Here is a 14224-nt window from a genome sequence, read left to right on the forward strand (position 1 = left end):
ATCCAGCCAGGTGGGTGCATCGCTCAAACTCCTAGGACACGGCCTGGACTCAAAGAACCCAGGGTATCCTGCAACGAGTGGGTGAGTCCATCTCATTTCTTGTGGACATGGGGGCTACCTTCTCTTTTGCCATCACACTCTGGATCTCTAGTTCCCTCACAGGTCTCGGTTATGGGAATGGATGGGACCCCTTCCTTTCCCCTTTTTACGCCACTCCTGACATGCAGTTCTGCCTCAAGCTTGCCTCCTTACAGGACCACTGGCAGTCGGAATCACTGGACTCCATCCATCTCCAGCTCTCCAAAAGGCTGGACCCTGCAAATCCCCCTATTACTCCTCTTTTTAAAAAATCCTTACAGGACCGCATCCGCGAAGTTTCTCCAGTCACAGCCACACAGATGTTCCTCCTGACACCCCTCAAAACCACCACCTTCTGATCTCCCCTTCCCCACGACGCCCCTATTCAGCAGGAAGTAGCCAGACGAATAAACGGCGCCCCTTTTTCTATTTAACACAAAAGGTCAGAATGTAAGGTCGGTGGATAATGGGGAATGGTCACGTGGGGAACTCAGACCCGTGAACTTTGGCTAGGACCACCCACAACCAGGCACGCCAAAAGAAACTTCCTAGGAACTGTTTGGAAAAAAGTGACCATCTACCAGCCAGTGGGATTTCACCACGTCATGTTAGCTCCACTCCCCTAGAGGGACCCCTTTAAATATCTCCCATATGGTTTAATCCGTGCAACTTCCCTAGCCTCCATCTTACTTCGAGGTCAGGGAACATTGCCAGGTGGGATGCGCTCTGTACTCAATAAAGCCTTTTGTTATAACACACTTGGTGGCTTCGAGCCCTCTTCCTTCCTTCTCGGCGGGGAAAAATACCTTACAAGTGTGGCTCAAATAAACTTATAAAAATTCTTTAGCCTGACTAGGTGGTGGCGCAGTGGATAGAGCGTCAGACTGGGATGCGGAAGGACCCAGGTTCAAGACCCCGAGGTCGCCAGCTTGAGCACGGGCTCATCTGGCTTGAGCAAAGAGCTCACCAGCTTGGACCCAAGGTCGCTGGCTCCAGCAGGGGGTTACTTGGTCTGCTGAAGGCCCACGGTCAAGACACATGTGAGAAAGCAATCAATGAACAACTAAGAAGTCACAACATGCAACGAGAAACTGATGATTGATGCTTCTCATCTCTCTCCGTTCCTGTCTGTCTGTCCCTGTCTATCTCTGTCTCTGTTAAAAAAAAAAATTCTTTAAAGCTCTAAACATTTCTATTTATTCATTTTAGAGAGGAGAGGGAGAAACAGAAGGAGAGAGAGAGAGGAGAGACAGAGAGTGAGAAGGGGGGAGGCGCTGGAAGCATCAACTCCTATATGTGCCTTGACCAGGCAAGCCCAGGGTTTTGAACTGGCAACCTCAGCATTTCCAGGTCAACGCTTTATCCACTGCGCCACCACAGGTCAGGCCTCTAAACATTTCTTACTTGACAAGATGGTGTGCAGGAAACAGGATAACAATGAGGGGATTCCATAGTCCTGCTCTGGTAGGCAACTGTGTCCCAAGGGGTCTGGAAAAAGGGGATTACTCTGACATTCCAAAGGTATGTTATCAAAGATGTAAAGGACGGCAGACAGGCTCAGTTAAAGTAAAGATTGCCATTTGTCCAAGAAGGTCCTGCCTTACTATGACTACCTGTCATGACTCGATTTTAGTTAAGAAGTTTTAATTTCAGACCATCCTATGTGGTTGCTTTAGGTCTCTGGCCTTGTAAGGCTGCCATACAGGCCTGCCCTGAGCTTGTCAGGTTTAGCACATGGCCCCTTTTTTGTTCATAGAATAATGGAAAATGGATGCTAAGTTGTGTTTCCCGGAAATACTCAAAGCCACAGCACATGATTAGGCCACCAAGGAAGCTGCTGCCCTGTCACAATCACAAGGCTGCCTATTGACACTGGAAGCAGCTGCCACAGCTCCTGGCTCGAACCACTACAGCAGGACATGGGATGTCACGTGACCTGCCCCTCCCCCATGTACCTCAGTTGCAAATTCAAGGCTTGCACAAATGCAAGGACTAAGCAGAATCTAAATCACACCCAGAAGCCAGCTTCAGGGGAGGCTGGGAAAAGTTTTACCTGTGTAGTCTCTGCAATAAGAAAGTCCATGGGAAGAGGGTTGAAAGAGATTTTGAGTGTATAATATGTGGTGTTTGTCAGACCACATATCAGTAGAATCAAAGTGAAGTGAGATCCCCACTTTTGAAAGTCTTCCAATTCTTACTTCAGCTCTTTAAAACTCTTTACTTACTGTTGGTCAAGTAAGTTTGTAAATTGATATATATGTTTGCTCGCTTATAGTTTGTATTGGGTGTGGGGGACAGGCTGTAAGCAGGCAGGGTCATTATAGTCTAAGGCTAGTTTTAAGACTAAGCTTTTCCCCACACCCTTGACTGTTGCATGATGTGGGGTGGTGAACTCTTATGAGGAATCCTATTATGCCTCAAATAAGTGACTTTGTATCAGAGACTTCCTTGTTTGTATATTGGATTAAAAGGTTTTTATTTCTATACTATAAAGTGGGGCAGACCGGGAGCTTGCTCTCTCTCAATTCCTGCTATCACCATTGCAGAGGCCTCCCTGATCCCTTGCCCTTCATGGGAAAAGCTGGTTTTCTGATTTTCCCTTGTCTTCTCTTGTGGCTTGCCTGTCTTGGTGAGACACCAATAAACAGAATGGCCCACCATCCTCCGACTCCGCCATTTCTTTACTGTCTGCTTGAATCTAATGGGAACCTGCATGTGAATGGCCACGATGGCGGCTCCTGGCCATACACTTACCTAGTGCCATCTTTCTATTCTTTTTCCCTGTCAAGAGAAAATCACTGTGAAAGTGTGTATTTCTCCATTTCTTTTACATTTGGTTAAAGCATGTGCCTGTTTGTCTATTCCTTTCTTTAGGGACATTGTAAAGCCCGTAGCCATGGCCACCATCACAGCTGCCTGGCCCATGCAGGTTCGAATTTTATTCAGACAATTGGTAATGAAACAATGGAGCCAAGAACTGGTGGCCCATTAGCTTTAATCCTAGCTTGCACCTGGCGGGCAAGTAAAAACACACACTGGGCTCCAAAACCCACTCATTCAGTGCTCACAAAGCTACTGATTTATCTGAGTTTCCTAGAATCAAAGGTTTCTAGCTCACTAGCCTTATTCACTTCTGTTCCCCATCTCCTTCTCTCTGCACAAACTGCACAAACTGGCTTCTCCCTCAGCACTCCACCATCTTGGCTGCTTCTCCTGGCCTCCTCCATGTGGCCTTCTCTGCTCTCCTCTCTAATGCTAATCTCCCGAACTAAGAGAGCAAGCTCCCGGTCTGCCCCCATTTTTATAGTGTATAAATCAAAACTTTTAATCCAATATACAGACAAGGAAGTCTCTGATACAAAGTCACCTATGTGAGGCATAATGGAATTCCTCATGAGAGTGCACCACCCCACATCATGCAATCAGTCAAGGGTGTGGGGAAAACTAAGCCTTAGACTGTAACAACCCAGCCTGCTTACAGCCTGTCCCCCACACCCAATACAAACTCTAAGCAAGCAAACATATATATCATATTTAAAAACTTATTTGACCAACAAACATAGAAGCTGTAAGAGGCAAGTTCATCACAAATGAGCTATGTCAGAATCCAGCACTGTGTAATGTACATATATATGCATGCTTAACAAATATCATTTGTCTCATTGAGTTCCTGTATAAGTCAGTTTGCTCCAGACTGTTTTGAGAAGATTTAAAAGGGAACATAAGTAATACAGTTGAGATTAGCTACATTGAACATCAAGTTTAAGGACCAGAGGAGGGTAGATATTTTAAACCTCTCTGGGCCTGTATTACTCTCTGTGCCTAATTGGACAATACATGTACAACTCTAATTTTCTTCACATTTTCTTTATCTTAGGTGGCTTTCATGATCAGGATATCTCTAGATAGAGTTTTGGTTCTCAGGATTTTATATGAGCCTTGATGTTCTGCTGATGCTGTATATAGGGGAGGTCGTATCCAGGTTAGAAAAATGGTGAGAGCATCTAAACCCATCTGTGGACTCTTTGAGCTCAAATGGATACATTCCTCATGTTAGAATTTGTCAAAGGAGAGACACTTGACTTCAGAATACAACTGAGGCCCAGCATACCAAAACAGGTTTGAAAATCCCCTGGGCAGATTTGTCATTACACCATTTATGATAACTCACTGCAGAGTAAGGGGTGCATGGCTGTATGATGAGGCTGGGAACTAAATGTTAAGGGTTGTAGAGAAGCCAGGAAGGTGTTGCCTACTCCTGAGATCCTGAACTGAAGACTGGTCTCTGTCCTTTTTCTGTTACTTTGGGACCCCATACAGGCCTTGGGTATAAGGGTAAGTTAAGGCCTGACAGTAGTTAAGTCTTTAACGCGTAAGTGTTAGTCCTCCAACTTTTTAATTTTTTTTTAATTTTTAAATTTTTTTCTTTTCCAAGTGAGAGGAAGGGAGGTAGAGAGACTGAGTTCTGCATGCGCCCCAACCAGGATCCATCTGGCAACCCTAATCTGGGGCTATGCTCACATCCAAGCTATTTTTAGCACTTGAGAAGGAGGCTCCACAGAGCCATCCTCAGTGCCTGGGCCGATGTGGCCAAACCAATCAAATCATGGCTTCAGGAGGGGAATAGAGAGAGTGAGAGAGAAGAGAGAAGGGGAAGAGTGGAGAAGCAGATGGGCCCTTCTCCTGTGTGTCCTGACCAGGAATCGAACCCAGGACATCCACACACTAGGCTGACACTCTACCACTGAGCCAGTTGGCCAGGGCCTAACTTTCTTACTTTTATTTTTTTCAAAATTATTTTAGCTATTTTGTGTCCTTTGAGTTTCTACATGATTTTAAGATCAACTTCAGGTCAGCTAGGATTTTGATGGTGATTACACTGAACCTGTAGATCAATTTGAAGAATCCTGACACCTTAACGTATTAGGTCTTCTGGTCCATGAACATGGGGTATCTTTTTTATTTAAATGTTCCTTGGTGTTTCCTGCAATATTTTATAGTTTTCAGAATATATGTTTTACACTTCTTTTGTTAAATTTATTCCCATGTTTTATTCTTTTTTTCTCAACTGTTTTATTATTTTGATACTATTACAAATGGAATTATTCTCCTAATTTGTATTTGAATTATTCATTGCTAGTGTATAGGAATTCAGTTGAATTTTGTATCTTGATCTCACAACTTTGACAAATTTGTTTAATACTCTTCTAATAGTTTCTGATTATTGCTGTAGTTTAAAATTTGTTTTCTAATGTACTTATTATTAATTTATCCATGAATTCTGACAGAGCTTCAAAACTCCCACCAAAACTGAAAACATGACTTACTTTGAAACAATGAATAAAACATTTTAAGTATATGTTAAGCCCAAACCTAAGGATGGAATAGAAAGGTATTTCTCACTTTTTCAAAAATAAATAAAAACTGCTTAAGTGCAAGAGGAACAGCATGTCAAACATGTTTATTATCCTTAGTATTTCATGACAAATGACCTTACCTACTGATAATACAGTGAAAATGGAAAGTAACTTGTTTAGTTCTAAAGTTGAATTGAAATGCCAGCCATTAGTTTTCTCAAAGGGCTCTTAAGTGAATGCTTTCATCTTGGGAGAAGAGACAAAAGCCCAGCTTTTAGCTGCTGTGGTATGGTTGTTATGTTGTTATCTGCAAATTTTCCCAAATTTAGTTTTCAGGGTTTACCTTCATAAAGTTGAGCCCCATGCAGAGATGAGGAGAAAAATAAAAGGTTTGTGGAAGCCAAACTTAAAGCTTGAATTAGTATGTGAAGAGTGAGTACTCATTGAAGTTTGTATATAAAGAGGACTCTCCCAAATACATTTGGAAAAAAAATTTTTTTCCTAAGTGTGACCCTGGTAACCTCCTATATTGAGCATTAAGACATTTGCTGGTACTTGCCCCCTGTGCTCACCACAGGTCTGTCTTGCTTACATTCGCTCCTTTTTGGGTGCCGTTAGCCTGTCTTGTGTTTCTCTCCTTCCTGCCTCCCCAGTTTGCTCACTCTTCTTTTGCTTCCTGCTCTGTTCCCTTGAGTCCTGTGCTGTTGATTGCCATTCTAGCTGCCAGGCCTTCCCATGCTGCCCCACAGAGGACACCTCTGCACAGAGAACCTGCTGGGCCTCATAGCTGGGTGGGTTTCACTTGGTAAATTAGCACATCCTGGAGCACTATCCAGTAGTGTTTTAAGACTTGGGAATTGGAGTCAGTGCAATTGGAGGGGAGGGGATGGAAGGAGGGATGAAACCATTCACTGGGATAGCTCTATATAAACCTCCAAAAGATGAAACTGAGTGAAAATGACCAGGGAGATGAGTCCTGGGTAGGGCAAGAGGAGAAGGGGCTGTGGGCTGATAGTGGAATCACAATGGGGCTGCTAGGATGGTAGGTGTGTCTGGATTCATGAGCTAAGCTCTTCCTTTCTCAACTAACCCACTGAGGCTCTGGTCAGCTAGAACTGTGTTTTTCAACCAGTGTGCCGTGAGACATGGTTAGGTGTGCCATGGGGATATTAAACATGGGTCCCCAAACTACAGCCCACGTGCTGGATACCACCCGTGGAGGCTATTTATCTGGCCTGCCGCCAGCTGCCTCCATCCGAACATAAACATTCCCCTCACAATCCCTCCAGCTATCAGCCACAGGAAGAGTGGAGGCACAGGGAATGCTCACCGACCAATCACCTTCTAGGATTCATCCCGACCACTAGCGATGAACCAATAGTAGGCCGCCTCTCATCCACACCCAGGAAGGTCCTCGCTCGGGCTGCTGCGCACTTGTCATTGTGTGGCCTTGGTGAGTAGTTGAAGCTGCTACTCCTCCCCATGGTCCCGATTTCTAATCTTGGTCAGGACTGAAGGTAAATGTTGCTACCACTAGATGAAGCCTCAGCCTCAGCTGGTTATGTCTATCCTGATGGTGTATATAGATATTTGACCTTTTTCTTTTTAAAAGAGGCCCCCTCAGAGGGTGATATACAATGCATCACAATGTTATCTAACTTTAAAGCTAAAGTTTGCTGATCTTTCTTTGGACAGATTTTGATTATCTGTTGCCAAGGAGTTCCCCATTCTGGCCAACAAAACTGTTTTGACATTGCTCCCATTTTCAACCACATATCTATGTGAGCTGAGCTTTTCAAGCTTGACTGTGATAAAAACTAAAAACACAGAGAGACTGAGAACTGTTGAGGAAGAGCTTTGTGTGTGTCTTTCTACCATTCCTGCCAGGATATCCCTTTTGTGTTCATCGAAACAGGCCCAGGTTTCACACCAAGTGAGTATAAATACATTTAGAAACTATATTATTAACTATATGTATAATATGTACTGTGTTAGAGTGTCATTTTGTGTCATTTTTGTAGGTGGTGTGCCCCAGGATTTTGTAAATGTAAAAAATGTGCCGCGGCTCAAAAAAGGTTGAAAATCACTGAGCTAGAAGACTGTGGCCTGGGAAACAGTTCAGTTCTATTGCTGTCTTTCTGGGTCAGCCTGGGCTGAGCGGACCCTGACCTAATTTGGAAAGGCAATTTAGAAAATAAAGGGATGGCCATATGTGACTTCTAAAATAGAACCCCAGGGGGATGGAACATCCCATCCCCCAGGTGGGAAGGTGGATTCACAAGGTCATTTCTAGGAGCCCCTGTGCAAAATGTTTCTTGAACCATTCTGGAACATACTATTACATAAAGACCTATTTGAAAGGAGGGAAGTCATGAACAATGTAATTTGAAGAATATAAGAATATTGGGTGTTGGCCCCAAAACAAGATCTAAATTCTATCAATAAAATCTAAAATTACATTTACAGTCTTATCTTTTTAGTTTAAGTCTTTAACTGTCCCTTAAAATGTAAGTAAATCCCAGGAGGGACAACAGAGTAACCGATATGAATCCTTAGTTTTAAATCCCACAGACCCTCTGCTTACCTTCATCCCCCCACATATCATGCTCCCTGCAAACCAGAATTCACTCTTGGAGCCAACTGCTGGACTGCATGCCTGTAAGCTTTTAAGCCTGCTGTTCTTTCTTCCCAGGACACTTTGCCCTCTCTTTTCTTTTTAGCTTGTTCCCAATTCTTCAAAACCCAGGCAATGTCACTTGCTGCTCAGTCTGTTCTACAAAGCAGGCTGACTCTTTGGGTCTCTCCTCCCTGACGGCCCTTTTCCCAGTGTAATTGGCACACAGGTCTATCTTCCCACTGGGGTAAGGCATGAGCTGCGTCTTGTTTTTCATTGAATCTCTATATCTTGAATGATATCTGGCCCATAGTAGGTTCTATTTAGGGAATGAATGAATGATTTACTGTCATTGCATTTTTAATTGGGTGGTAGTACAGAGCTAGAGTAGAGAAAGTAAAAACGTCAAGAGGAAAAGAAGCAATGTACCAAGAGGAGGCTGGGGCACTGACAGCAAACTCCTCTGGGTGACAGTTTTGCAAAGGTCTCGACAGCTTCGGGGCTTGCTAAGTTGTCTTTTACTAACTTTCTTAGAATGTAACTCTAATTGACTGCTGAAATTTAAAATCTATTGACACATTTGATGCACTTGCCAAAGTGGTAATAATGACTTGTATTTCACACAATAAAATAGGGCAAAGTTAAAAACTCAAATTTGCTTTGGATTGATATCTGCTACCTTCTGTTAGTTCCCAGATCCTGGGTTATATCATTTTTATTTCTGTGTTAAACATTAATAAAATAAAACCAGTAATAAAACAGAAGGGAAAGGGAAAAAGAAAAACTCATGTTGCAGGAAAGTTCTGATTCCACCCAGGCTTGAGAGTTTTATTTTCTTTTCAGAAATCCTAGAAAATAGAAAAAAACAGGAAGATGTCTTATTGAGAAAGACCTCCTTCAACTTGACCGTGAGTCAAACAAGGAAGAAAAGTTCCTCAGATGGAGAAACTAAACCCTAGACTTCATTTGTCAACAAATTCCTCAGGAGCTCAAAACTCAGGTCCTCCACAGCTGAAAGCATAAAAGAGAACAGTGGCCTCAGAACAACTGATTTCTGACCAGCAATGAGCCACTGAAGACTGCCTCCTTTGACACTGGTCTGAAGACTGCCCCCTTTGACACTGGTAAACTTCTGACTGCTGTTGTTTCTTTATTGTGTAGAATCATGTTTTCCCCTAAGAGATCATCGGGTTAAACTAAACTTAATATGAGTCTCTGTCTAAACACTTATTTTGTAACTTAAATACTTTAGTTAATTTTATTTTTCAATGATCAAAAGTACTTATAATACTACAGAAAGGTGTAGAGAAAATACCTAATTTCCTTTCGTTCTAATGCAAATGATTATTTCTTTAAGGTACTTTTCAGTCTTTTGTTCATGTGCATGCATTTATGGTCAGTTAGCTGGTCAAAAGCCATTAATTGAGTTCCTACTATCTGCCTGTCACTGTATTTTGAAAATGTTTGAAATACAGCTGTGAAAACCAGAACCTTATGTAAACAAAGGACCAAATGCAGATACAAGTTCAGTGTTGATAAGTGATATGACGTAAAGCAGGCTAAATAGAGAATGATGGGGTGGAGGTGCAATTTTAGACAGGGTTGGAGGAAAGGAGTCTTTCATTTGGTGGCCCTGGAGCAGAGATCTGAATAAAGTCAGTTATGTGTTGAATGAATGAGTAAAGCCAGCCACATGCATATTTGTGGGAATAACTTTCCAGTTGAAGGGAACTGTAAATGCAGAGGCCCGAGATGGGACTGAGCCAGGAAGTCCAAGGTGCTGAAGCAGAGCGAGAGCTAGGGAGAGGGAGAGTAGTGGAGACGAGTCAGCGAGGCAGCTGGGGGCCAGAACGGGCATCTTTTGCAGTTATAACAGCTTACAAGTCCTTCTTGAGTTGAATGAAGCAGTGATCCTTCTTCTGGAACATGTTATTATACTGCTCAATTCCTACGTTGCTCATGATGTTCCTATGCATAATTTTAATGGCTACATAATAGTCCATAATATGCATAAGTCATAATTACTTAATAAATTTCTTTTTTTAAATTATCCTTCAGTGATTATCTTTGGCTTTCCTTCTTTCTTATTTCCCATTTCATGGAATTTCAGCTTTTTAAAAAAGTATAAATTCCCAGAACTGAGATACAAATTTGCGGCTTATGAAAATAAATATTGCCAAATCACTCTCCAAAAATGCCATCATATTATTTGGCAATATACTGGCATATACAATGCTATCGAGTTATTATCAATTAGATTAAATGTATTTTTAAAACATTTGAAACTTTTTAGGCAAATATACACAAAAGTAGAGAGAGCAGTCTGGGTTTCCATGATGACCTCTCTAACAATTATCAGCCCGTGGCCAATCTTGTTTTTTTTTATTCCTACCCTCATTTCCATCATATTATTTGTATTAAATACCTAAAATAATACCATGTTACCTGTAAGTAGGTTAAATGTATTTCAAATATATTTTTGTAAATAAGCTAAAGCCCACTTCTAGAGGAAAACAATTTCTATTAGAAAATTATTAACATTTGTTTTAGGGTTTTTTGTTTGTTTGTTTGTTTGTTTTTACAGAGACAGAGAGTCAGAGAAAGGGATAGATATGGACAGACGGACAGGAATGGAGAGAGATGAGAAGCATCAATCATTAGTTTTTTGTTGTGACACCTTAGTTGTTCACTGATTGCTTTCTCATATGTGCCTTGACCGTGGGGCTCCAGCAGACTGAGTAACCCCTTGCTCGAGCCAGCGACCTTGGGTCCAAGCTGGTGAGCTTAGCTCAAAGCAGATGAGCCCGTGCTCAAGCTGGAGAGCTTGGGGTCTCAAACCTGGGTCCTCTGCATCCCAGTCCGATGCTCTATCCACTGCGCCACTGCCTGGTCAGGCTTGTTTTAGTTTTAAAGTGTGGTTTGGAGCTTCAGGAACATGGTTAATGAATACCTGAATCCATGATTAAATCAACAGCACAAGGCCAGGCAGCCGGTTGTCCCTGCTGGAAAGCACTGGCCACTCGAGCCTGTCATGGCTTCTCTATTTCCATTTCTCTCAAAATTCAGTGGCTCTTGCAGTCATGTTAATTCTGCCTCCCAAATGGCTCTTGGGTCTGGATCCTCCTGCCCATTGTTATTCAGGTTCTTGTCTCTTGCCTGGACAACTGTGACAGCTTCTTAACTGCTTCTTCTGTTTCTAGTCTTGCTCTCTTGCCAGTCTGTCCTCCACACTGGTGTCTCTCACATGCTTAAAATACTTTACTGAATCCCTCTTGCCTTGAAAAGAAAGTCTATATTCCTAAGAATGGTCTTCAAGGTGTTTGTGATCAGTTGACTATCTCTTCATGACCCCTGCCTTCTCCAACCATCACATTCATCCTCTATTCCTGCTGTTCTGACTTCCCTGCAGTTTCCTGAACTGGCCATGCTCTCCTAAGTGGGATGCCTAGAAAGATCTCCCTATGCCTCACCATCCTCCCTCTGCGTTCCTCCCGTTAACCTTTCCCTCACATCCACCCAACTCGCTGACTCCCATTGGTCCTTTCAGGTGTAAATCATGCACCACCTTCCCTTGGAGGCTTGCCAAGAGCCACTCACCAGACCAGAGGTACTTACTGTCACTACTCTGTGCTACCCTGCACCTCTGCATGCCTCCATTGCACTTCTCTGTTTTGTGACCATGGTTTTCTTATCTGTTTCCTCTATTAGACAGGTAGATCCTTGAAAACAGGAACTTGTATTCTTGTTACAACATAATCATGTTGTATGAAAACATAGGGATTGTTGGTCATAAACAACAGAAACCAACCCTTACATATTTAAGTTGGGAAAGAACTTAAGGAGAAGATACTGTTTAGCTCACAGAATCACCTGGATGGAGATGCAAGAGCTGGTTCAGCTGTAACACAGCCAGGAAAAGGCCTCAGTCACTCCCCAGACTGTGCATGTGTGAACACTGCGTCCGCCTGCACAGAGCGCCAGCCCTTTCCCCTCAGCTGACCAGTAGCAGCTCTGACTCATCAGTTTTATACATATATTGGGCTGTGGCATATGATCCTCTTCAAAGAAAGGGTCTCATAGTTTTTTGGGTTTTTTTTAATTCTTTTTTTTAAAGCATTTAAATTTTATTTATTTATTTATTTTGTGACAGAGACAGAAAGAGGGACAGACAGGAATGGAGAGAGATGAGAAGCATCAATTCTTTGTTGCATCACCTTAGTTGTTCGTTGATTGCTTTCTCATATGTGCCTTAACTGGGGGGGGGGGGGTACAGCAGACTGAGTGACTCCTTGCTCGAGCCAGTGACCTTGGACTCAAGCTGGTGAGCCTTGCTCAAACCCGATGAGCTTGCGCTCAAGCTGGCAACCTCGGGATCTCGAACCTGGGTCCTTTGTGTCCCAGTCCGACACTCTATCCACTGTGCCACTGCCCGGTCATGCAGGGTCTCATAGTTTTAAAAAAGAGAAATACACAGTCTGTGAGGATATATTCAGGGGTCTCATAAATTGATCTCATCTGGAGGTATTCTGAAAAAGATTTACCATGTTGATTTCTTTTGGTAATTAAGAAACTATAAAGGTAATATTCATTCATTCACTTATTTATTCATTTATTCATTCAATTATTTGTTAATTTAACAAATATTTACCAGGTACCTCTCATGTAAAAGACTCTGCAGAGTCCCATCTCCCTGGGAGGCACCAGCAGATTTGTCACTGTACTCCTGAGGAAGGAGCCGGGCGGGATTATAGTCTTCATGTTATACTGCATACTCGAAGGCTCAGAGAAGTGAAGTGACTTGCTCATCCAGTGAGCCCACGATTTCAACCAGATCTTCTAACTGTGCTGTCTCTGACTTTCCAAACAAACATTACAGAGCACTCATGTTTGATGTGGTCTAAGAAGAGATTTCTGAATCTGTCAGCTGGTAGGTCATTGTTGGTGACTTCTGGGAAACAATTTATTTGGAAAGGTCAGTGTGGCAACCAGAATGTAATGGGTTAATTCAGTGATTTTCAACCTTTTTTGAGCTGCAGCACATTTTTTACATTTACAAAATCCTGGGGCACACCACCTACCAAAATGACACAAAATGACACTCAAACACAGTACATATTATACATATAGTTAATAATATAGTTTCTAAATGTATTTATACTCACTTGGTGTGAAACCTGGGCCTGTTTCGATGAACACAAAACGGATATTCTGGCAGGAATGGTAGAAAGACACACACGAAGCTCTTCCTCAACAGTTCTCAGTCTCTCTGTTTTTAGTTTTTTTTTTTTTTGTTTTTTTTTGCTAATTAATTTTTTTTTTATTAAATTTAATGCAGTGACATTGATAAATCAGGGTACATATGTTGAGAGAACATATCTCTAGATTATTTTGACATTTGATTGTGCTGTATACCCCTCCCCCAAAGTTAAATTGTCTTCTGTCACCTTCTATCTGGTTTTCTTTGTGCCCCTCCCCTCCCCTAACGTCTCTCTCCTTCTTCACCCCCTCCCCCCTCCCCCAACCCCCCACCCCTGTTGCCATCACATTCTTGTTCATGTCTCTGAGTCTCATTTTTATGACCCTTCTATGTATGGATTCATCTTAGTATTTTTTTCTGATTTACTTATTTCACTCCGTATAATGTTGTCAAGGTCCATCCATGTTATTGTAAATGATCTGATGTCATCATTTCTTATGGCTGAGTAGTATTCCATAGTATATATGTACCAAAGCTTTTTAATCCACGCGTCCTCTGACGGACACTTGGGTTGTTTCCAGATCTTCGCTATTGTGAACAATGCTGCCACAAACATGCGGGTGCATTTCTCCTTTTTGAGCCGTTCTATGGTGTCCTTGGGGTATATTCCTAAAAGTGGGATAGCTGGGTCAAAAGGCAGTTCGATTTTCAGTTTTTTGAGGAATCTCCATACTGTTTTCCACAGTGGCTGCACCAGTCTGCATTCCCACCAGCAGTGCAGGAGGGTTCCCTTTTCTCCACATCCTCGCCAGCACTTATTCTGTGTTGTTTTGTTGATAAGCGCCATTCTGACTGGTGTGAGGTGATATCTCATTGTGGTTTTAATTTGCATTTCTCTAATGATTAGTGATGTTGAACATTTTTTCATATGCCTATTGGCCATCTGTATGTCCTCTTTGGAGAAGTGTCTATTCATCT

At 42.4% G+C, this 14224-nt stretch overlaps 1 protein-coding gene across 1 annotated transcript in view; it reads left to right on the plus strand.

The window, feature by feature from the left end:
- Positions 1-1515: 1515 nt before the first annotated feature.
- Positions 1516-14224, plus strand: part of LRRC31 (leucine rich repeat containing 31) — an 83351-nt gene continuing 70642 nt past the window's right edge. The window contains 4 exon segments of the mRNA XM_066346926.1: positions 1516-1599; positions 2953-3031; positions 8893-9102; positions 9105-9173. Coding sequence (XP_066203023.1) covers positions 1516-1599; positions 2953-3031; positions 8893-9102; positions 9105-9173 — 442 coding nt within the window.

The sequence above is a fragment of the Saccopteryx leptura genome, chromosome 8 (assembly GCF_036850995.1).
Source record: "Saccopteryx leptura isolate mSacLep1 chromosome 8, mSacLep1_pri_phased_curated, whole genome shotgun sequence".
Taxonomy (NCBI): Eukaryota; Metazoa; Chordata; class Mammalia; order Chiroptera; family Emballonuridae; genus Saccopteryx; species Saccopteryx leptura.